General features: G+C 40.1%; 1 protein-coding gene across 2 annotated transcripts in view; it reads left to right on the forward strand.

Moving 5' to 3' along the window:
• Positions 1–1,614: 1,614 nt before the first annotated feature.
• Positions 1,615–23,949, forward strand: part of PTPN2 (protein tyrosine phosphatase non-receptor type 2) — an 87,277-nt gene continuing 64,942 nt past the window's right edge. For both annotated transcript variants that reach the window (XR_005988928.1, XM_041761982.1), the window contains exon 1: positions 1,615–1,814. Coding sequence is in view for 1 of the 2 variants with exons in the window: in XM_041761982.1 (XP_041617916.1) it covers positions 1,746–1,814 (69 nt within the window). In the remaining variant the exon portion in view is untranslated. The remainder of the gene's footprint in view (positions 1,815–23,949) is intronic.

Here is a 23,949-nt window from a genome sequence, read left to right on the forward strand (position 1 = left end):
TTCAACCGCTGAGCCACCCAGGTGCTTCAAGATCCCATTTCTGAGAGAGCTGAAACAGAAATTAAGTGTAGGTTTGGTGACAGGACGCTTAGCAAGCAACTCCATTTTAAGAATGTTATTTTGTTTTTTTATGTAAGATTTTATTTATTTATTCATGAGAGAGAGAGAGCGAGAGAGAGCGAGAGAGAGAGGCAGAGACACAGGCAGGGGGAGAAGCAGGCTCCATGCGAGGAGCCCGACGTGGGACTGGATCCTGGGACTCCAGGATCACGGCCTGGGCTGAAGGCAGGCGCTAAATCGCGGAGCCACCCGGGCTGCCCTGTTATTTTGTTTTTAACACAAAAAACATCAGGGGCATTCTGACTAAACTGACTTACTAGGATTCTTGCTGAAGGCAGGCAAGGGTGATCAGGTATGATTGGGAGGATAGTGGAAGATGAGAAACCTGATTAAATATTGAGGGTGATCAGGTATTAAGGGGGACCTGGATAAACTGACTTAGCATGATTTTGCTAAAGAGAAACAGGGAAGTCCAAAAGTCAATGGCTAGTTGAAAAAGTGCTCAGAGGAACCTGAGTAGAATTTGTCTGAGGAGTGAATCTTTGTCATGTCACTTAATTTTAATTAAAATGTAAAGGATGGGATGCCTGGGTGCCTCAGTCGATTAAGCCTCCACTCTTGATTGCACTTAGGTCAGGATCTCAGGGTCCTGGGATCAAGCCCCAGGTTGGGCTCTGTGCTCAGTGAGGAGTCTGCAGGAGATATTCCCCCTCTCCCTCTGCTCCTCCTCCTCCCGTGCCCTCTCTCCCTCTAAAATTAATAAATCAATAAATATTTAAAAAGATCTTTAAAAGGAAAAAATTTAAACGTCAATATTGGATAGCACCGCTAAAAGTTTTCTTAATCCTTCACATTTGTTAGGATGGTGATGTAACAAGCTACCATAAGCATACAGTTTACCAACAATGAATTACCTTAATCTGAAGCGAGATCACTTCTATAACCAGCACGTTTGTGCGCTGTAAAAGATTATTTGTTCTTTTTATAAGTAACGTTAATGTTTAAGTTGTGTGACGTTTACTTAACCACCTGTATCCTCCGTAACTGCCGGAGAGCTGGCCTCTCCCTTTGCTGGGAGGCTTATCTGGCACAAAACCCATAGGTATACAGGAGCTGGCACCCGGGCTGGTTTATGCTCTCCCAGAGGGCTGAGAAATTTGTCTCAAAATTGGACATGGTCGCTACACTGATCTAAATGACGCTTAAAATGAAACGAAAATACTGCATTAAAAAATCAAGACTAGAGCGAAAACCAGAAATGGGACAGCAAGAGGTCAGGAGGTCCGCTCCAGGGAGCTCCGTTCCTGGAACCCGCGCACACAGCTCCCGCCTCCGACGCTGCTCCACGCCGCTCGAGCGCAGCCAGCCACCGAGTCCCCGGCGCCCTCTCCCCGCAGCCTCGGGCGGTCCCTGGCCCCGCCCCACTCCACCTGGGTGCCCTCGGGACCACGCCTCCTCCGAGCGCCCCGCCCCGCCCCGCCGCCGTGCGACTTCGGGCGGCGCGAGTCGGCGCGCTGACGTTCGACGCTTCAGGTACTTTCCCCGCGGCCGGCCGGGCCGGCGTGGGGGCGGGGCAGGGCACAGAGCGCGCATGCGCCGCAGCGCCAGCGCTCTCCCCGGATCGTGCGGGGCCTGAGCCTCTCCGCCGGCGCAGGCTCCGCTAGCGCGAGCTCGCTCCCGCCGCCATGTCTGCCACCGTCGAGCGGGAGTTTGAGGAGTTGGATGCTCAGAATCGTTGGCAGCAGCTGTACTTGGTGAGTCGCGGGCTCGTGCAGCAGCCACAGTCCTCACCGAGGACCCGGGCTCGTGCCCGCCGGCTCCCTCCCGCCTCCCCCGCCTCCCGCTCGGGGCGGAAGTGGTGGCGCGCGGGCCGCGTCAGGGGCGCGCCTGCGCCGAGCGAGTCTCTGGTCCCTTCTGAAAAAAAGACCTCAGGCGGGCGGGGGTGTGTGTGTGTGTGCGGTGGGGGTACTTCTCGTGAGCGCAAGCGCGGAGCTAGTTCTGGAAGGCGGCTCCACAGCGGCGCCTGGTGGCGGGCGGGGGCGTGCTCCGCCGCCCGGGAGGGTCGGGGGAGGCTGGGGGTACGCGGGAGACCCGGGGCGGGGGGCGTCCGCGAGGCTGGTTTATACTCTCCCCTTCGCGCGCCCTGGTGCCTGCGTCTGCCCGCCGATACCTCGTTCCCTGGCCGGGTGTCCTGTGGCCGAGCGGGGCCGGCGCGGCGCCCGCGCCCGAAGGCTCGACCGGCTCTGGCCTTGCTGCCGTGGGTGGGCCCGGGGCCCCCGAACCGTGCGGACCGCCGCGCTCCCTGCGAACCCGCAGTCTTGGTGTTCGCTGGGAGCCCGGCGTCTCAGCGCCTGGGTCGTCCCCACAGCTTCCAGGAACGAGAGTATCTGGCTTTGGTTGTGTTCGTTAGAAGAATAAGGATGTTCCCTTTTAAACCTCTTTACTGGGAAATACCATACAGCAGGACTCACAGGTTTTATGTATGGAGTTAAGCGAGTTTTCTGGACACACAGTCCTGTGTGAGTACCAGCCAGGTCACGGTAAGGAACCTGTCCGTTCCCCCCGAAGGTGCGCTGCTGCACCTTCTTCATCCCTTAGACCATCGCTGCTCTCATTTCTTGCCGCCATACGATCATCTTGCCTATTATCGGAATCGTGTGAATGGAATCATGTAGTTGAATTCTTAGGAGACTAGTTTGTTCACATCAGGGAACCTTTTAATTCAAATAGAAATTTATATCTTTGAAAATGATTTAGTTGCCTGTTCTTACTGCTTAATTATTAGCGTATTATTCCCAAGATTAAATTGAGTGGTTGTTCAGTTAAAAGTTGTTTCTGCTGTTCGGTTCACTCTTTATACAGGAAAGGGGAAAAAAAAAAAAAGGTTTTCCTATAAATCTGGATGATCTTAGGTTTCTCCCCACTTAAATTCATTTAAAGGACAGTAGGAATTGTTTGTCTTTATGTTCAGAATGTATCAGTTTCTTCTTGAAGACATTAGCAGGAAGTATAATAAATACCCTGACTCACATGACTACAGAGTATGTTAAAATAAGAGTACTAACCTTTAAGAATGCTGGTAAAGGCCTTACCAAATATAGAAAATTTTAAATGCAAATTCTAGTAGGAATCTTTATGTGAGAGCCTGCCAGCTGTGTCTTCTCCAGTTACATTTGTTTAAATAGAAGCTACTGTCTCCAAGTTGATGGTGGTATATCAAAGTACAGATTTGAGAAGAGAAAGGTGAATGCTATGATTTAATTGAGCTTAACATTTTGGTTGGCGGGGGGGTGGCAGTACCATTAATATCTTTGAAAAAAATTTTTTTAAGGTTTTATTTGAATGAGAGGGGGAGAGAGCCCGAGCAGGGGGCAGAAGCAGAGGGAGAAGCAGGCTTCCCGTTGAACAGGGAGCCAGATGTGAGGCTTGATTCCAGGACCCTGAGATCATGACCTGAGCCGAAGACAGATGCTTAACAAACTGAGCCACTCAGGTGCCTCAGTATCTTTGGAAACTTAATGAAAACTGTAATCCCTTTGACCAGAAAAGTATACTTACTTGCATCATCTGAAAATTTCACATTCAATTTCAAGGAATTCAGGAAAACCTTCCATGGACTTGTGCCAAGGAATCCTTTAGTGGGTTGGTCAATGTGCATACTTTTTTTTTTTTTTCCTAATGGAAGAAGAGTATTAGTTTGGTCTTTAGAAATCATGCAATACATACTGGTGTTATAGTAAAAGTAGGTCACAAAACAAGAAAGTAATGGAAAGCAAGTCGAGGAAAAGGGTTTTCCTTTGACTCTAGAATATCCATTCAGCCATACTATAAATTTGTGTTTTTTTTTTTTTTCATACTATAAATTTGTATTGAGCACTAGTGGTATGCCAGTCCCTTCTCTGGACCTTTGAGATTTGGCATCTCGAAAATACAGTGAAGTTTATTCTCTTGAGCTCACAATTCTAGGACTTCTTCTTTTGATGATTTCTTCACAGTTCCCTATTTTCATTCATTGACTCCCAAGGTGCCTATTATGTATCACAGTAGACTGAGTTCCAGCTCTCAAGGATCCAGCCTGGTGGGGAGTAGTAAATGGGAAAGAAGATGAAAACATAAAAGTGAGAAAGGCAAAACTGGTATTAAGCACAGAATGTTGTCTAATCACCCAAAAGGGTGCACCTGGGAGTTCTGGTGATGCTTCCTGCAGGAGGGATAGCCTTCCCTAAGCCTTGAAGGACAGGTTGGCCAGGTGAAGAGAATAAGGGAGGGTGGAAAGAATTAGTGTTCCAGAGAAGGGAGGGATGTGTGCAGAGGCACAGAGCATAGAATGCCAAGAGGACTACCAATAAATTAGCCTCGTGAGGATAATGGAATGAAATTGAGATGCTGGAGGGTTAAGGCTGGAGAGTAAGACAGAGTCTATTAGGTACCTGTAGATCAGACTGGCATGTGGGCTAATTGATAGGATTCAGTGAGAAATTTTAAGCCTGGAAGTACCATGATCATACCATATTTACTTTTTAGTAAGATCACTCTACTAGTATAATTGATGGGGCTAACCATAGGAAGGTAGTGCAGGGAAGTGGTCTGTTGGAATAAACCTGACGAGGCAGTGGCAGAAGAAAGGAAGGGGAAATACAGATTTGAAGTGGTAGGGGATAGATGTGTTTGGCTTGGAAACTATTCAGTTCAGTTGAGATACCTATAAGATACCAATATGGAAATAGGTCCAGAGGAGGCCTGAGCTGTAAATAGGGTTTGGGAAATCATGAGCACATAGGTGGTGTTTGGGGTCCTAGATGCTGATGAACTCATCCAGGGAAAATATGGAAGGTTTGGAAATGCTGAAGCCCAATGACAGAAATCTTGACCACCATCTACAATTAAAGGCATAGGTAAAGAAAGGAGCTTGCAAAAAAGACTGGAGGAAAATAACCACAGAAGTAGGGAGAAAATCAATTGTAGGTGTGAACAGAGTTGATGGTCAGGAGTGCCACATGCAGCAAATGGGACAAATAAAGTCAAAACTGAAAGGGCCCATTGACTTAAGGAGCAGATGGTCAGATACCTTTATTTTTTATTTATTTTTTTAGAGAGAGGGAGGAAGGGAGGGGAGGGCAGAAGGAGAGGGGGAGAGAGCGAATCTTAAGCAGGCTTGGTGCCTGGTGTGAACCCGACATGGGTCTCAATCTCACAAACCTGATGAGATCATGACCTGAGCCTAAATCAAAAGTCGATGCTTAACCAACTGAGCCACCCAGATCCCTTCAGATACCTTTAAGAAGAACAATTTCAGTGGAGTACAGAAGACAAGCTGGGCATTGAGAAGAGAACATGGGAAGAAGTACAACCAAGTAAATGTAGACCATTCTTTTAAGAAGCCCATATTGACCAATGGAGTGGGGCAGGTAGCTAAAATGAAGCAGTTATGTCCCTTCTTACTGAAAACCTTCAGTGGTTTCCCATTGCTCATAATGTAGACCTCAGATTCTTCTGTGGCTCACAAGACGACATGGCCTGCCTCTCCCTATGACTTTCTTCCTTCTTTCCACTGGATTCTGTTCCTTGATACGTGTCTATTCTGTCCTGAAGGCCTTCGTAATTGTAGCTCTCTTTGCATTAGCACTACTTCTCCTCCTTTCCCCTCCATTTTTGCTTAACTACCTCCTACTCATTCCTGAAGTCTCACTTCCTTGGTGGGGTCCTTCCCGATCCTCTCATGCAGGATATGATCATCTGTTACATACTCTATAGTGTTCTGTGACTTCCTCTTTCATAGCAGTGTGTTGGATGTCATATGCAGCAGATTATTTAAGGAACACAAATTTGCATTAAGCAAACAACTATTACTTCAGTAAGGAAAAAGTGCTTAAGTGGGCTCTGCTTTGTCACAATACTGAGTGCTATTTGTGTTCATTTTTTTGGCAATGTTAATTGGATTAGGAAAAAGGCTTTGATCTTGGGCAAAAACTATATAAAACTAAAGTTGAACTTAGTAGTGTGAGAACTTTGACTTTACACCTTACTGAAAGTCTTGCAGGAAGAGAAAAATGAATTGATTATTTTCAGTCTGGGAGTGGCCCCTTACTCCTTTTTACCCGGTTTTGAACAGTTGCTTTTATAACATAGTTTTTTTTTTTTTTTAAGATTTTTAAAAATTTATTTGCTAGAGCCAGAGTACAAGCAGGAATATCAGCAGAGGGAGGAGAAGCAGGCTCCCTGCTGAGTAGGGAGCCTATATGGGGCTCAGTTCCAGGACCCTGGGATCATGACCTGAGCGGAAGGCAGACGCTTAACTGACTGAGGCACCCAGGTGCCCCTATGACATAACTTGTGATAATAGGTTTCTTGGGAATGGATTATGGGGTCAGAGCAGAACAGACTATGAATTTATTTTCTGCACTATCTCATCAGAGCTTCATGCAGGCAGTACCAAGGTCTTGCATAGCATCAGGCACTTAAATGCATGATAAATATTTGTGGAGTAATGACTTCTTCCCAGGGAAGGGTAACTTGATATGTTTACATGAAGTAAGGGGTGGGTGGGTGGGGGAGGTGACAGAGGATAAGCCTAAAGAGAGAGATTGGAAGTTGAAGACATAGAAGGGATTACTGTTGGAATAAAAAACCCTTGGAAAGTAGGTGCTGATGGGAGCAAGAGCACACAGATGGAAGAACTGTCTTGAAAGGGCACAACTGGCAGAGGTGAGATTGCTGGAAAAGCCTAATTTGGTTTGACGGACAAACTAATGACATTTTTTTTTAAAGATTTTATTTATTTATTCATGAGAGATGCAGAGAGAGAAGCAGAGACACAGGCAGAGGGAGAAGCAGTCTCCCTGCAGGGAGCCCAATGTGGAACTGGATCCCAGGACCCGCCCTGAGCTGAAGGCAGATGCTCAATCACTGAGCCACCCAGGCGTCCCCAACTAATGACATTAAGGTAGTCTGAGGTTAACTGGCTTTTTGAGAAATGTTCATGATTGCTTTTTTGTCTTTAGTCACTGCTGATTGCTGTCTGAATCAGGCTGGGGTATGAGAAGGGCAAAAAAAGAATGGAGCTTTTATGAGATTTCAGGGAAGGGAATAAAACTATAGGGAAATGGAAAACAAACAAACAAACAACAAAGACAGCCAAGCCATGGAATAATGTTTCTAGTAAATGGTGGCTCAGAAAGAATTTAGTTGACTAATCAGAGTTTAGGAACCATGAAACTCTTAACTGGCCGTTTTTCTTCATTAGAAATTTGCAGTTCAAATATTGTCAGAGTAAGAGCCATTTGTGAGTCAGCTAAGTTTTAGAAGTAGGGTATCAAGGGAAGTCTGTTTTTGTAGTATTTATAACGGGTAGCCAAACGATAGATCAAAGCTTTCTTATTCTAAAACAGTTCCTTTGCAGTGTGTACTGCACATTGTCCTACAAATGTTTAACCCTAGGGCTTGGAGTTTTACATGGTTGCATGTGTTCTTGCTATACAGAGTCCTTGAGTTTCCTTAAAAATAGCCTGCTTTCTCACATTTTTGGAGTCTTTGCATATGTTGGATGTATTCTGTGCCTACCTTTTCTACCTAGAAAACCTCTTCAAGACTAGTCTCTGGTCTCTTTAGGTAAAGTTATATGTTCCTTCTCTGACTCCTTATTAGAGAACGAATCACATTGTTTTATAACTGTCTACGTCTGTGTCTAGCTCTTTCAGGGGTACTTTGTTTTTCTTTGTTTCCCCATCATTTGCCTGTAGTTCTGAGACATGTTAGGTGCCCAGTATTCACTAAACAAAAAGAATGCTGTTCCCCTTTTAAAATGTCAGTACCTTGGGGTGCCTGGCTGGCTCAGTTTGTGGAGCATGTGACTCTTGATCATAGGGTTGTGAGTTTGAGCCCTATGTTAGATGTAAAGATTACTTACAAATCTTAAAAATAAATAAAATGTCAGCATATTGGTTTATTCCAGCCCCTTCATTCACAGCTGAGGAGATGCCCCTCCAACATGAGATTGGGACTTAGGTAAGGTTACCACCGTGTCTAACAGTGACATGGGTGAGACCTAAATTTAGTCCTTATAATTCTCATTTCTGTGCTATCCCACTTTGCCACCTGACTGCTTACACTGCTTTCTCCTTAAGAACCTGAGAATAATGATGCTGAGGGAATCACTTAAATTTTTCATAGCAAGGAGAGAATGGAATGTGTTAAAATAGGTGGGGTCATTTTGGGATTGGAGGCCTTCAAGACAGTATATGAGATCCATGGATTAAACTGGAAAGTGATTTCCAAGTCCCCTGAAACTGTATGTTGGATCATGTGTATGTGTGAGTGTATTTGGGTATTTTTGTCTGTAGAGATTCCATAATTTTTGTCACATTCTCATGTAGATCTCTGTGACTCTTCAATAGATAAGGACCCCAGGGATGCCTGGGTGGCTCAGTGGTTGAGCATCTGCCTTCGGCTCAGGGCATGATCCCAGGGTCCTGGGATGGAGTCCTGCATTGGGCTCCTTGTGGGGAGCCTGCTTCTCCCTCTGCCTATGTCCCTGCCTCTTTCTGTGTGTCTCTTATGAATAAATAAATAAAATCTTTAAAAAAATAGGTAAGGACCCTATTTTTAAAGGACCCAGCTTTAAGGGAAAGCAGCCTTGGGAATGGTGCCCCAATAGATAATATATAACTAGGGATTATAACTATGTTTTGCCTTTGATATACGTTCTGTAGTTACTGGTACTGCCTATAGTTGTGGAAATCCAGTCAGTGTTTGTCCTCTAGCCTTTCTACCTTGCCTTTTTCAATTTCGTGATAATTTTTTTTTTTTTTTTTTTTAATGGGCAGAGGAGCAGGAGAATCTTTTTTTTTGAGCAGGAGAATCTTAAGCAGGCTTCACACCCAGCACAGAGCCTGCCTGATATGGGGCTCCATTTCACAATCCTGAGATCATGACCTGATGAAGAGTCAGATGCTTAACCAACTCAGCTACTCAGGCTCCCCTCAATTTCTTGATTTTAACTAGAATCTCCAAGAACTTTTTTTGGCTTCTCCCAGATTGCTACGACGCACATAATTCCCTTTTGCCAGTTAGAGATATGTTATGGCTCTTCCAGTCTCCTGTTTGCCTCTTGTTCTGTCTCCCTGCTTGATCTCCTCTCTTATCCTTCACAGTCTCTTTCCAGAGACTAAATCAGAGATGACATATCAGCTCTAGGAAAGCAAGATTAAAAATAACACAGGTGTGCTTTTCACATTCTCAAATGAGCATACATAGGATTTGTCTTCCTTGGAAATTCTTTTTTTTTTTCCCTTGGAAATTCTTATCCAGATTCTCTGTGTTCTCTCTTCTCATCATGGTGCATGTGGTAGTTTCACTTAGTGCTCGTTAAAGTAGCTGTTTCTTGGTAGTAAGCTTTTGGGGCTTGTTTATTTATTTAGAAGAGAGAGCGAGCATGAGCAGGGAGGAGCAGAGGGAGAGAGAGAAGCAGACTCTGCTGAGTACAGAGCTGGACGTGGGGCTTGATTCCATGACCCTGAGATCATAACTTGAACCGAAATCAAGAGCTGAACACTCAGGCAACTGAGCCACCCTTGCAACCCTGTTGGGGCTTCTTTAAACTAACTGGCAGATTAGAACTTTTATAATACTCTCTATTATTTTGGGTAGCATGCTTTAGCTATGTACTAAATCAGTCTTGCATGTAAAATTTAAAACATAGCAGTTGATAATTGAGGAAGAAATATGGTTTAGCATGATAATTTTAAAGTATGTAAATTCTGACTCTACTGTTCTGAGTAGAATACTAAACTTAAACTTTTCTTGTTACAGTCTTAATTGGAATGATGTTCTAGCTTGCCTGGCTATTGTCTGAACTAGCTGTTAAAAATTAATGTCTTTAGTGAATGCTAATTTAATGTTCTGTTTATGGTATAGTAGTGATGGTTCAGGCAGTGGTTTTGGCTTAACAGTGAAATCCTTGCTTTTAAAGATCTTAAGCAACTTTAGACACCTTTCAAGTGAAATGTATGACCAAGAGAAATGTTCGCATACTATAAAATCCTCTAAAATTTAGCATGTCATTTCAGAGTGCTGGGGTTGATGACCTCTGGGAAAAAAGTCCTGGTCGTCAAGAAACTGATTACACATTAGACACTTCTATCTATGAATTTCTGGTGCTTTTCAGTGTGGTATTTTCATGTTTGTTTTAATGTATGCATCTTATTCCTTTTGCAACCAGTATGTTTGATTTAATATGCTCTTTGTTCTGTCAGTTTAATTTGGCTTATGTCACTGATCTTTTGTAACTTTTTTTCAAACTCCTTTCATTCCTCTAAAGAAAATCTCATACTTTGTTTTTTCACTGTATTTAGACAGTGTTATACTCTGAAAGCTATCAGTTCCTTTTTTGCAGTTTCTAGTTGACCCTTTGACAATCAGGGTTAGGGGCCCCAACCCCTGCACAGTCAGAAATCTACATATAACTTTTGACTTCCTTAAACTTAGCTGCTAATAGCCTATTGTTGATTGGAAGCCTTATCCATAACACAGTCGATTAACACATATCTTGTATGTTATGTATATTATGTACTGCATTCTTACAATAAAGTAAGCTAGAGGAATGAAAATGTTATAAAGAAAATCATAAGGAAGAGAAAATACCCATTTTGTTCAAGGATCAACTGTACTTAATGGTGCTTCCAGGAATTCTTTAGATGGGTTAGAGTTAAGGTGGTATGGCTCCCAGAGTCTGTTCCTAGTCAAGGGCTGGTATGCTCAGGTAACCTTAGAAAATTGCAGTTAGTCCATGACAGAACTGCTTCTGCATTGATTTATATTTTAATCATTGCCTGCTTCCCTTTCTACCTCCCTCTGTCTGTCCCACCCCTATGAAACAAATATTAGCATTCTGTTCTGCACCTTAGTTTTTTCGCATTAAGTACACTTCCATCAATGGTATAAGAAAGTACTTGTTTCCTTATACTTTCACCTACCCAGTTATATTCTAAAACTTTCTGATCTTTACCTGATAGGTGAAAAATGGTCTTACTGTAGTTATAATTTGCAATTTCTGTTGCAGTGAGTGAAGTTGAACAACTTCTCTTTTTTTAGGAGCTATTTGTATTTCCTTTCTCTTTTTAATATGTAGGAGTTCTTTTTTTTTTTTAATTTTTTAAATTTATTTATGATAGTCACACAGAGAGAGAGAGAGGCAGAGACACAGGCAGAGGGAGAAGCAGGCTCCATGCACCAGGAGCCCGACGTGGGATTCGATCCCAGGTCCCCAGGATCGCGCCCTGGGCCAAAGGCAGGCACCAAACCGCTGCGCCACCCAGGGATCCCAGTATGTAGGAGTTCTTTACACATTAAGGAAGTTAAGCCTTTATCATGTATTGTAAATATTTTTTTAATGTCTCAATTACCTTTGGCCTTGTTGATAGTATTTTTTTCCTGTAGAAAATTTAAATTTTTATGAAATCAGATTTATCAGCCTTTTCTAGGTTTTCATGCCACAGCTTAGAAAGCTCTTGTCTATTCTATGATTACAAAAAATTTTCTCCAATGTTTTCTTTTTCTTTTCTTTTTTTAAGATTTTATTTATTCATGAGAGACAGTGAGAGAAAGGCAGAGACAGGCAGAGGGAGAAGCAGGCTCCATGCAGGGAGCCTGACATGGGACTCGATCCCGGGTCTCCAGGATCCCACCCTGGGCCGAAGGTGGCGCTAAACCGCTGAGCCACCAGGGCTGCCCTCTCCAATGTTTTCTTATACTATTGTATGATTTTTTTTTTAATGTTTAAATAATTGCTCAACTAGGATTTTATTCTGATAAAAGGAATGAGGTAGACATCCAGTTAATTTTTTGTGATAAAATATATGTAACAAAATGTTCCATTTTAGCCATTTTTAAGTGTATATTTTAATGTCATCGATTCCCTTTGTAATGTTGTGCAACCATCACCACTGTTTCCAAAACCCTTTTAGCACCCTGAATAGAAACTCTGTACCCATTAAGCAATACTTCCCTATGTCTCCCTCCCCCTGGTAACTTCTGCTTTTTTTTCTTTTTTCTTTCTCTTTTCTTTTCTCTTTCTTTTTCTTTTTTTCTCCTCTACTTTCTATCTGTGAATTTACCTAATCTAGATACCTCATACAAGTGGAATCACACGATGTTTGCCCCCTTGTATCTGGCTTATTTCACTTAGCATAATGTTGTCAGGGTTGAGCTATGTGTTGTAGCCTGTTATCAGTTTCATTTCTTTTTATGTCCAACTAATTTTTTTGTATGTACCTACCACATTTTGTTTCTCCATTCATCTGTTAACAGACACTTGTTTCTACCTTTTTACTACTATGTATAATGCTGCTGTTAACATTGTTGTGCAGATAGCCATTGGAGTCCTTGTTTTTAATTCTTTTGGATTTGGACCTGGAAGTGAAGTTGCTGGATAATACGGCAATTCTATGTTTAACTTTTTGAGTAACTGCTAAACTATTTATAGAAAACTATAGAAGTGGCTGCAACATTTTATATTCCCACTAGCTAGCGGTGTTTTGAGGCTTCTAATTTCTTCATATCCTCCCAAACACTTTTTCCATTTATAAAGTTATAGTCATGCAAAAATAAAATTATAGTCATACCAGTGGGTATGAAGTGGTTTAGATATGCATTTCTGGGGATCCCTGGGTGGCGCAGCGGTTTGGCGCCTGCCTTTGGCCCAGGGCGCGATCCTGGAGACCCGGGATCGAATCCCATGTCAGGCTCCTAGTGCATGGAGCCTTCTTCTCCCTCTGCCTATGTCTCTGCTTCTCTCTCTCTCTCTGTATGACTATCATAAGTTAATAATAAAAAAAATTTAAAAAAAGATACGCATTTCTGTAATGACTAAGGATGTTGAGTATCTTTTTCATGTGTTTATTGACTACTTGTATGTTTTTGAAGAAATATCTTTTCAAGCCCTTCACCTATTTTTTTTCCTAAGACTTCATTTTATAAGAGCAGTTTTAGGTTCACAGCAAAATTGAGGGGAAAATACAGAAATTTCTCATATACCGCCTGCCCCCACACGTGTATAACCTTCCACATTATCAAATCCCCCACCAGAGTGGTTATGTATGTTAAAAGTTGATGAACCTACATTGATATATTGCAAAGACCCAAAGTCCATAGTTTACCTTGGGGTTCATTTCTTGTGGTGTACATTCTGAGGGTTTGGGCATATGTACAGGTTCCATCATTATGGCACCATATATAAAAATCCAGTTCTCTCCCTTTTCATTCCTACCTTCTGCAACCCCAGCAACCACATTGATCTTTTTATTGTCTACATAGTTTCACCTTTTCCAAAATGTTCTATAGTTGGAATCACATGGTAAGTAATTCTTTCACTTAGTAATATGTATTTAAGGTTCTTACATATCTTTGACGCTGGAGAGTTCATTTCTTTTTAACACTGAATAATACTCCTTTGGATGTACCATAGTTTGTTTATCCATTCATCTGCCGAAGGACGTCTTGGTTTCTTCCAAGTTTTGGCAGTTGTGCATTAAGCTGCTGTAAACATCTGTGTCCAGTTTTTGTGTAGACATAAGTTTTCAACTTCTTTGGGTAAACAGGAAGGAGTGCAATTACTGGATCATATGGTAAGAATATGTTTAATTTTGTAAGAAACTGCCAAAATGTTTTCCAAAGTGACTGTACCATTTTGTATTCTCACCAACAATGAATGAGAGTTCTTGTGCTTTATATCCTTGTCGGCATTTGGTGTTATCAGTGTTCCAGATTTTGGCCATTCTAATAGATGTCTTCCTTTTTTTTATGTTGTTTATCCTTTTATTATTAAATTGTAGAAGTTTTTTGTATATTGTGGCTATTGATCCCTTGTCAAATATATGATACCCAAGTTTTCTCCCAATCCAAGTGTTTCCTTTTAACTGTATATTGTCATTGATGCACAAAAGTTTTAAATTTTAAGTCCAGTGTATTTTTTGGTCACCTGTGCTTTTGGTGTCATAATTTAAGAAACCATTACCAAATCCAGGATCATGATGATTTTCAATTCCTATGCTTTCTTCTAAGAGTTTTTTAGTTTTAGCTCTTACATTTGGTCTTTGATCCATTTTAGTTAATTTTTGTATATGGTGAAAGTCAGCTTCATTTTTTTGCATGTAGATACCTAGTTTTCCCAACGCCATTTGTTGACTTTTCTTTCCACCTTAAATGAATTTGACCTGCTTGTTGAAAGTCAAATGACCATAGATCTGAGAGTTTATTTCTGAGCTCTATATTCTATTCCATTGATCTCTGTGAACGTTTTTCTGCCAGACCACTCTGATATGATTAACTATAACTTTGCAATAAGTTTTATAATTGGGAAGTGTGAGTCTTCCAACTTTGTTACTCTTTTTCAAGATTATTTCAGCTAGAGTCCTATAAAATTCAATATAAATATTATTATTTTTAAAAAGATTTTATTTATTTATTCATGAGAGGCAGAGACACAGGCAGAGGGAGAAGCAGGCTCCATGCAGGGAGCCCAATGTGGAACTCGATCCTGAGACCCCAGGATCATGCCCAGAGCTGAAAGCAGATGCTCACTGCTGAGCCATCAGGTGTCCCCCATATAAATATTATGATGAGGTTTTTATATTTCTGCAAAAATAGTCACTGGAATTTTGATAGAGATTACACTGAATCAGTATATCACTTTAGGTAGTTTATATTTTTAGTATTTAAATCTAATTCATGAATACAGGGTATCTTTGCATTTCTTTAGGTTGTCTTTAATTTCAGCTGTGTTTTGTAGTTTTCAGTATACAAATCTTTTACCTTTTTTGTTAAGTTTATTCTGAAGCATTCTTCTTGATTCTGTTGTAAGTGGGTCCGTCTTTCCTTCCTTCCTTCCTTCCTTCCTTCCTTCCTTCCTTCCTTCCGCTTATTCATGAGAGACACAGAGAGAAAGGCAGAGACACAGGCAGAGGGAGAAGCAGGCTTCATGCAGGGAGCCCAATGTGGGACTCGATCCTGGGACTCCAGGATCATGCCTTGGGCCGAAGGCAGGACACAGGCAGAGGGAGAAGCAGGCTTCATGCAGGGAGCCCAATGTGGGACTCGATCCTGGGACTCCAGGATCATGCCTTGGGCCGAAGGCAGGCGCTAAACCGCTGAGCCACCCAGGCATCCCCTTAAGTGGGATTTTCTTAATTTCCTTCTTTGGAGTTATTGCTCATGTATAGAAATACTGATTTTTGTGTGTTAATTTTGTGTTTTGTGGCTTTGCTGAATTTATTAGCTCCAACAGTTTTTTGTGTGTAGGTTCTTTAGGATTTTCTACATACAAGATCATGTCATTTGTGAATAAAGATAGTTTAACAACTTCCTTTCCAGTTTGGATTCCTATTTATGTATTATAGCCCAGCTGCTCTGGCTGAAATTTCAGGACTCTGTTGAATAGAAGTGGTAAAAGTATGGGATGCCGGGCTGGCTTGGTTGGTAGTGTGTGATTTTTGATCTTGGGGTTGTGAGTTTGAGCCCCATGTTGGGTATGGAGATTACTTAAAAATAAAATCTTTAAAATAAATAAAATCTTTAAAAAAAAAAGAGTGATTAAACTGGGAATCCTTGTCTTTTTCCTGACCAACTTTTTTCTAAATAACTACCAGCTTTTGTCTGTTTGCTGAGTATCTCATCCCTCTTTCCTCCCTCTTCCTGCTATTTAGAATACCATCTTTAGCTTCCAAGATCAGATGAGATCGAGTGTGTTCACAGTGGTATGGCCGTAGAGTACCATCTTTATAGTTTGCAGAATTACTGTGTGTGTATTGGGTAAATGAAACATGAATAATTGCCTATATAATCTGACCTCTCTGCACCTGTTCATTCTCATTTCTTGGATTGTCCTCTCTTGTCCACCATAAGTTTTGTGCTACTTACACTTCTTTTTTTTTTTTTTTTTGGTGTTCAATTTGCCAACACATAGAGTAACACCCAGTGCTCATCCCATCAAGTGCCTCCCTCAGTGCCTGTCACCCGGTCACCCCCACCCCCCGCCCACTTCCCTTTCTACCACCCCTTGTTCGTTTCCCAGAGTTAGGATTCTCTCATGTTCTGTCTCCCTTTCTGATATTTCCCACTCATTTTTTCTCCTTTCCCCTTTATTCCCTTTCACTATTTTTTATATTCCCCAAATGAATGAGACCGTATAATGTTTGTCCTTCTCAGATTGACTTATTTCACTCAGCAAATGGTGGGTATTTGTCGTTTCTAATGGTTGAGTAATATTCCATTGTATACATAGACCACAGCTTCTTTATCCAGTCATCTTTCGATGGACACCGAGGCTCCTTCCACAGTTTGGCTATTGTGAACATTGCTGCTATAAACATCGGGATGCTTACACTTCTTGTAAGACATCAGTTATTCATTCTTCCATTTGTTCATGTTTATTTTTTCATTTGTCTTTTTAAATGTACTTTCACATCTTTGCATAAGCTGTTTTTTTGCTTAGATCTGTCATTCTTGTTTACATGGCATAGCCCTGGTCATTCATTTTTTTTTTTTTAAAGCTTTTTCTTATTGTAAGTAATCTTTATACCCAATGTGGGGCTCGAACTTGCAACCCCAAGATCAAGAGTCTCATGCTTCTCCAACTGAACCAGCTGGGCACCCCTCCTGGTTATCTTTTAGGTCTGTTAATGTACTGTGCCCCTTACTCCCCCAGGTGAAAATAAATCCACCTTCTGTGTTTATTTTAAATGTGAGTGTACTTTTCTTACAGCACTGGCTCCTTGATAGTCTTAAGGAAAATTCTGAGGCCTGATGCCAAAAACAGTTGTTAGATACAGTTATACAAATAGCAGTGAACATTGACAAGAATAATGATAAATAATGAGAAATGCATATAATTTTTCAGGTCCTTAATCCCATGCAGTAGAAGCTTTTTTGTTCTTATTTATCATTGAAATGAGTAAAATGCAGTGATTAAAAAAATCTACATTATTACTTGGCATCAGAGAAGGGTCTTACCCCCATATGTTTGAGACTTAGAGGATTTTTTTTCAGTTTTATTAATAAATGATTGACATGCATCACTGTATACATTTAAGGCATACAGCTTGATGACTTGATTTATATGTATTATAAAATTATTACCACAGTTCGTTCTGCTAACATCCATCTTCTCATATAAATACAATAAAAATACAGAAAGGAACACTCATATGAATGTTGTGCCTCCCAACACATGATGAGAACTTTAGGATTTACTCTCAATAACCTTTCTCTGTATCACACAGTAGTGTTCAGCTATAGTCATCATGTTGTATGTTACCTCCATAGTACTTATTTATCTTATAACTGGAAGTTTGTATCTTTTAACCAGCTTCTTCCAGTTCCAAGATTTAGGGGATTTTGATATTAAGCAGTGGGAGCATCCACAAAAACTTGGTTAAGACTTGATGCCCGCACTTTTCTGTGAAGATGAACAAATGTTACAGCTGAAAAATTCAGCACCTCAAGAAGATGAGACTAATTGGATCATTTAGAGCATGTGAAATAGTATAAGAAATAGGGAAAACTGGATTTCAGTTCCAAAACAAGAGGAGGTTATAAAAACAAACAGAACAAAAGGATTCTTAAACTTATAAAAACATATTTATTTAAAAAGTTAAGACTCAGTAGCAAAACAGATGGTGCAGAAAATACCAGGTTAGTTTGAGAAAAATCTCTGAATTCAGGAAAAGATATTTAAAGTGAATATTATGAGAAAACATTTAAAACACGTAAAAGTCTCAAACCTCTGTGTTACATGGTTCTGAGAGAACAGCGGACCTTGAGATGAAGCAGTGACCAGAGAAATAATGGAAGAATGTCTCTGAGCTGAAGAACACCTTTAATTTCAAGATTAAAAGGCACCACGAAGTCCTCACCAAGACTATATTTAAAAAAACAATAAAAATTTAGGTGCATCCTGGTGAATTTTCTAAATATTCAGAATAAAAGAAAAAGCCCTTTCAAGGTAGAAAAACAAGTTATCTTAGAGAAGAACCAGTCAGACTTGCATCAGACTTAACACATTCTGACATTGAATGCCAGAAAATAATAGAAAATATTACCCAAGAGCTGAAAGAAATGAAATAAGTATAGAAAGTAGGTTTGGGCATTGAAACCAAGTAAAATATAGAGTTAATGCTAAATAATTATAATTATTGTTGTGAACCTTACTACAAATGATAGTTTTGAAATAATTGAAAATGTAAAAAAAATATGGATTCAAGGTTCTAGATTATTTCAAGAAAATATGGGAGATTGGTCTATAGGAAGAGGTAAGTGAAACTTATGATAATTGTACCATAGATATTTTACCAGATGGGAATTTATTAATAGATGCTTTCACACTAGTAGAAAATAAAACTTCAAACATGCTTTTACAAAATTTTAAGACTAATCCCCACTGGGATAGAAATGACACTTTTTCCCCCTTAAACTACTAGAGGGAAAGAGGAACAAAGAAAACTTGATAATAAGAAAAAATGGGGAAAAGGAAATAAAGAAGCATAACATATGGAAAGCAGCAGCTGTTACAAATCATTTTTGGATGAAAGAATAAATCAGTACTGCCATTAGAGACTCTAGAAAATAACTAGATGATGTTTTCCTAAACAGGATTTGGCCAGCCTTTAAAGCAAGAAGGGGAAAAGAAGGATATTAATAGGCTAAGCATTTCATTCAAGCTTGAAAACAGTAAAATGAAACAAAGCTTTAGAAGGATTGATTGAATAAAAGGAAAGGTAAAAGTAAATGAGTTCGCATCTCCCCTTCCAAATAGACCGTTTAATTTTATCTATGTTATAGTCCTTAAGTTCTAATGTGTCATTGACAGTATCTAGAGATATAGAACACCATTCCCAAATTCTGGGAATATAAAGATGGTCAGTATGAGGGTGTGTAATACTTTGTGATTCATCCTTGTTGATTAAAGGAGAAGAAAAGTGTAGTCATGTTAAAATCAGTTAAAATAAAAATTTTTAAATATTTAAGAATAAATTTAAATGTGTTGGATTTGAGGCACATGAGCTAAGCATCTGACTCTTGATTTCCTCTCGGGTAATGATCTCAGAGTTGTGGCTTTTAAACAGCTACATGATATTCTGTTGGATGTACATTATTTTTTCAATTAGTCTTTCCCCTGTCATTGGACATTCAGGTTATTTCTAGCTTTCAACATTATTAATAACTCCATGAAAGAGGTCTTTGTAAATGATTTACCCACATCTTGGATTATTGCCGCTAAAAGAGAAATAACTAGCGAGTCAATTATTTAAAACCTTTTTTGAGCAAAAATTGTAAAATGGATGTAAAATTTTTTTTGTTATTCTTTAAAAGAAGATCCTTCCCATTTAGATTCAGCATTAATTAGATAAGAGTTGGTATTAGATTAGAACAGTGGTTTTCTTTTTTTTTTTTTTTTTTAATTATTTATTTATGATAGTCACACAGAGAGAGAGAGAGAGAGAGAGAGGCAGAGACACAGGCAGAGGGAGAAGCAGGCTCCATGCACCGGGAGCCCGACGTGGGATTCGATCCCGGGTCTCCAGGATCGCGCCCTGGGCCAAAGGCAGGCGCCAAACCGCTGCGCCACCCAGGGATCCCAGAACAGTGGTTTTCAACTGAATATTGATAGGACATTTGTGGTAGATCTTGCTGTCCATGGGAATTTGACAATGTCTACAGAGGTTTGTCACAGGAGGAGGGATGCTACAACATCTCATGAGTAGAGAGGCCAGTGTTGCTGCTGCTAAACATCCTGCAGTGCACAAGACAGTCTCCCAACGAAGAATTATCCAGCCTCAAATGTCAATAGTGCTGAGGTTGAGAAATCTTGGATTTGCAGGTTTTGGTGCTGACAGGAAACATCTTTAGTCTTTAGGGCCACTGTTTATGGGTTGTCTCTGCTTTAGGAGGGAAATGTTTTAGCATCAAACGTCAGTGGAGACCGATTTTCCCAGATACGATACAAACATAGTGAATAACTCAACACCGATTTTCCCATTCCCATTTTGAGAAACACCATGAGTTTTATTGTTTATAAAAAGTACTTATAAAATTATTTATTTTTGTATATTGAGTGTTCTTGAAAATGACTCCTTCAGTGTCAGACCTAGTTAACTGAGATTTGGCCATACCATGAGTATTAGAGATCTATGTTTAGCTGCATGAGGAGGAACATCAGGCAGTAGCTGACATAACAGATAGAGGCTTATTTTTCTACTACAGTGAAAATTCTGGAGCTAGGAGTCCGGAGTTGTTACTATGGCTCCATGAGACTGCATTTCCTCTGTTTCTGCTTAGCCTTCCTTAGAATGTGCTTTTTGTAGGCCCAGGATATATTGTGCCCATTCACCCTTCACCCCCAACATCAAGGCAGGCAGAATTGAGAAGCAACAGGTCAGCAGAGCCAGCCCTTTGGATAAAAGCTTTCCTGCAGCCCAGTCCAGGGATTTCTGCTTGCCTGGGACTGTCTCATGATCATTGTTACTTATACGGGAGGCTGGAAAATACAGGTTGTTAGTTGGGCTAACAGGTTGTAAGTTAGAAAGTAAAGTTAGAAAGTAAAAATTAGAAAATTTGAGTAATAAAGAATGGATATTGGGATATGCAACTAGTGTGGACCTCTGGAGGTACTTTTTAAAGTATTGGGGGTTCTTTGTTGAGTTTGACTATAATCCTGCACAGTAAAGGAAAGATGTATTGGGAGTTCTGGTCTTCTTAAATGCACTGAAATTAAAGATAAAGAGGAACAAACATTGGAAATTTGAGAGAATGGACTCTTACAGAGTTTTGTGGGGGGTTTTTTATTGGTGAAAAAATAGAATGTGTTTGTTATGAATGTATTTCTTTACCCCCCCCAAACTTGGCTGTTTTATGGTGTTTGGGAAATTAAAATCTCTTCGATACCTCTGTTAGTTGAGACTACCCTATTTAATTTTTTTTTCAACATCAGTAAGGACTTGTGGTATATACAAATAAGTGTGTTTCTTTAGTTTAAAAATTGGAATCAGCAGCTGAGAGATAGATGCACTTAAGTGTGAAACATAGGTGTCTATGCATAACACAGGCATTGAAGAAGGGCTAGTGTAATAGAGGGACCTTCTTTGCCCATTAAAAAAATTTTTAATTGGAGTTGTATATAATCTGGATAGCAGTCCTTTATCAGATAAATTATTTACTTCTATTTTCTCCCATTCTGTGGGTTGCAACAACTTTTCAATGTGATTTTTAAAACTATAGCATTAGAGCTGATATTAATACTAGTATTTATTAGTATTTTAGCTAGTTTAAAGTAATCTATGAATATATGGTTTGAAATCCAAATGGCACAAAAAGTGTCCAATAAAAGGAGTTAAAAGGGCAGGTTACTTTAGAAAGAGAGAGGGGCTGGGATACCTGGGTGGCTCAGTGGGTGAGCCTCTGCCTTCAGGTCAGGGCGTGATCCTGGTCTGGGGGATCGAGTCCGGCATCGGGCTCCCTCTGACAAGCCTGCTTCTTCCTCTGCCTGTGTCTCTGCCTATCTGTGTGTCTCTCGTGAGTAAATAAATAAATTAAAAAAATCTTTTTTAATTTTTTTTTTTTTTTTTTTTTTAATTTTTTATGATAGTCACAGAGAGAGAGAGAGAGAGAGAGGCAGAGACACAGGCGGAGGGAGAAGCAGGCTCCATGCACCGGGAGCCTGATGTGGGATTCGATCCCGGGTCTCCAGGATCGCGCCCTGGGCCAAAGGCAGGCGCCAAACCGCTGCGCCACCCAGGGATCCCAAAAAAATCTTTTTTAAAAAAAGAGAGTGAGGTAGGATAGGGGAGAGCATTTAGCTGTATCTGATATGTGGAGGTTTTTTTTTTTTAGTTGTGTAAGTTTCAGGTGTACAGCTTTATAATTGACATCTTTATACATGACAAAGTGATGGCCACCACAAGACTAATGACTATCCATTACCATGCATTTGTCCTCCTTCACCCATTTCATCCACTCTCAAGCCCCCTTCCCCAGAGGGTAACCACTAGTTTGTTTTCTGTATATATGAATTTGCTTTTATTTTGTTTGTAGTTTTTGGATTTCACATGTGAGTGAATCATGCAGTGTTTGTCTTTCTCCTGTGATTTATTTCATTTAGCATATTTCAAGGCCCATCCATGCTGTAACAAATGGCAAAATTTCATTCTTGTTTTTGGCTGAGTAGTTCATTGTTTTATTTACATTTGAATACTCTGGTTTCTCTTCAGATCGTATAAATCTTTCGCCTTTTACATTTTTGTGCTTGTGTGTGTGTCACATCATCTTTATTCTTTCCCCTATAAATGGGCACTGAAGTTGTCCACATCTTGGCTCTTATAAATAATGCTGCAATGATGTGTTTTATTCCTTTTCTTAAAAAAGAGATTTCGGGGCACCGGGGTGGCTCAGTTGGTTGAGCATCTGACTCTTGATTTTTGCTCAGGTCACGATTTTAGTGTCATGGGATCGAGCCCCATGACAACTCCATGCTCAGTGTGGATGGAGTCTGCTTAAGATTCTCCCTCTTCCCTTTCCCCACTCCGCTGTGCACACACTCTCTCTAAAATAAATTTAATTTTTTTTTAAATTTTTTATTTATGATAGTCACAGAGAGAGAGAGAGGCAGAGACACAGGCAGAGGGAGAAGCAGGCTCCATGCACCGGGAGCCTGATGTGGGACTCGATCCCGGGTCTCCAGGATCGCGCCCTGGGCCAAAGGCAGGCGCCAAATCGCTGCGCCACCCAGGGATCCCCTCTAAAATAAAAAAAAAAAAAAAAAAAAAAAAGATCTGAAGCAGATATTCAAAAGTGGCAATAAATGTTTAATGTCACTGATGGTAACATGTGTTGTGATATGTATATTTTTCTGTTTGAAATATTTCATGATGAAAACACATTTTAGTTACATAAATCTGTACCCTTCCCTAGATGTTCAGCCTTCCACCAAAAGTTACTAGTTTCTCATCTCCTTCTAGAATTATTCACTGTATGCTAGACATATTTATGTTTGAGTGGATTGTTCCCTCCCTGTCATGGGAGCATATTCTTTTGTGCTTTTTTCACTATGCATAAATCTTTGCACGCAGGTGTGTGGCTATGGGATACAAATTCCTAGTAGATAAAATTGGTAGGTCAGATTTATGATCTTAATAAATCATTCTCAACCATTGTATCTGTTTACATTCTGCAGTAATGTATGAGAATACTTTATTCTCATCTGCATAGTGTTATCAGAATCTTTTATTCTGGCCAATGTATTTTTCCTACACTTGATACAGAAAAGTCATTAACAGAAAACTTTTTGTATTATTTTAAGGTAACATTTTTCTATCAGTTACTCACTTGAAATATAAAATTTATAGTGTTTCAGCTCTATAAAGTGTTTGAGGTTATGCAAATAACTTTAAGCCTAGAACTGAATGTGTTTAGTTTTACATATAAAATTTATTATTTAATGTTTAAAAACTTACCTAATTAATGTGTAGTTAATAGTTAACACTTTTTCATGTTTTCGGCTAATTACGATTATTTGTTATAATATGCTTTTGTGGAAAAGTATTTGAAACTGAAAGATAGTATTTCTGTCCAGATTATTATGAGGCTATATAAGTTTCATACTAAAACTGAATAAATCATATAAAAATAGAAAATTGAAGGTCAGTTTACCTTAAAAACATAGATGTACATCTTATGTAAAATAATGGTGGTTCATCCAGACAATGGGATGTTATTCAGCACTAAAAAGAAATGAGCTATCGAGCCATGAAAAGACATGGAGGAGCCTTAAAGGCATATTACTAAGTGAAAATGTGTAAATTGTAATTCAGCACATTACCAGAGTAAAGGTGAACAGCTATATGATCA

The sequence above is a fragment of the Vulpes lagopus genome, chromosome 1 (assembly GCF_018345385.1).
Source record: "Vulpes lagopus strain Blue_001 chromosome 1, ASM1834538v1, whole genome shotgun sequence".
NCBI lineage: Eukaryota > Metazoa > Chordata > Mammalia > Carnivora > Canidae > Vulpes > Vulpes lagopus.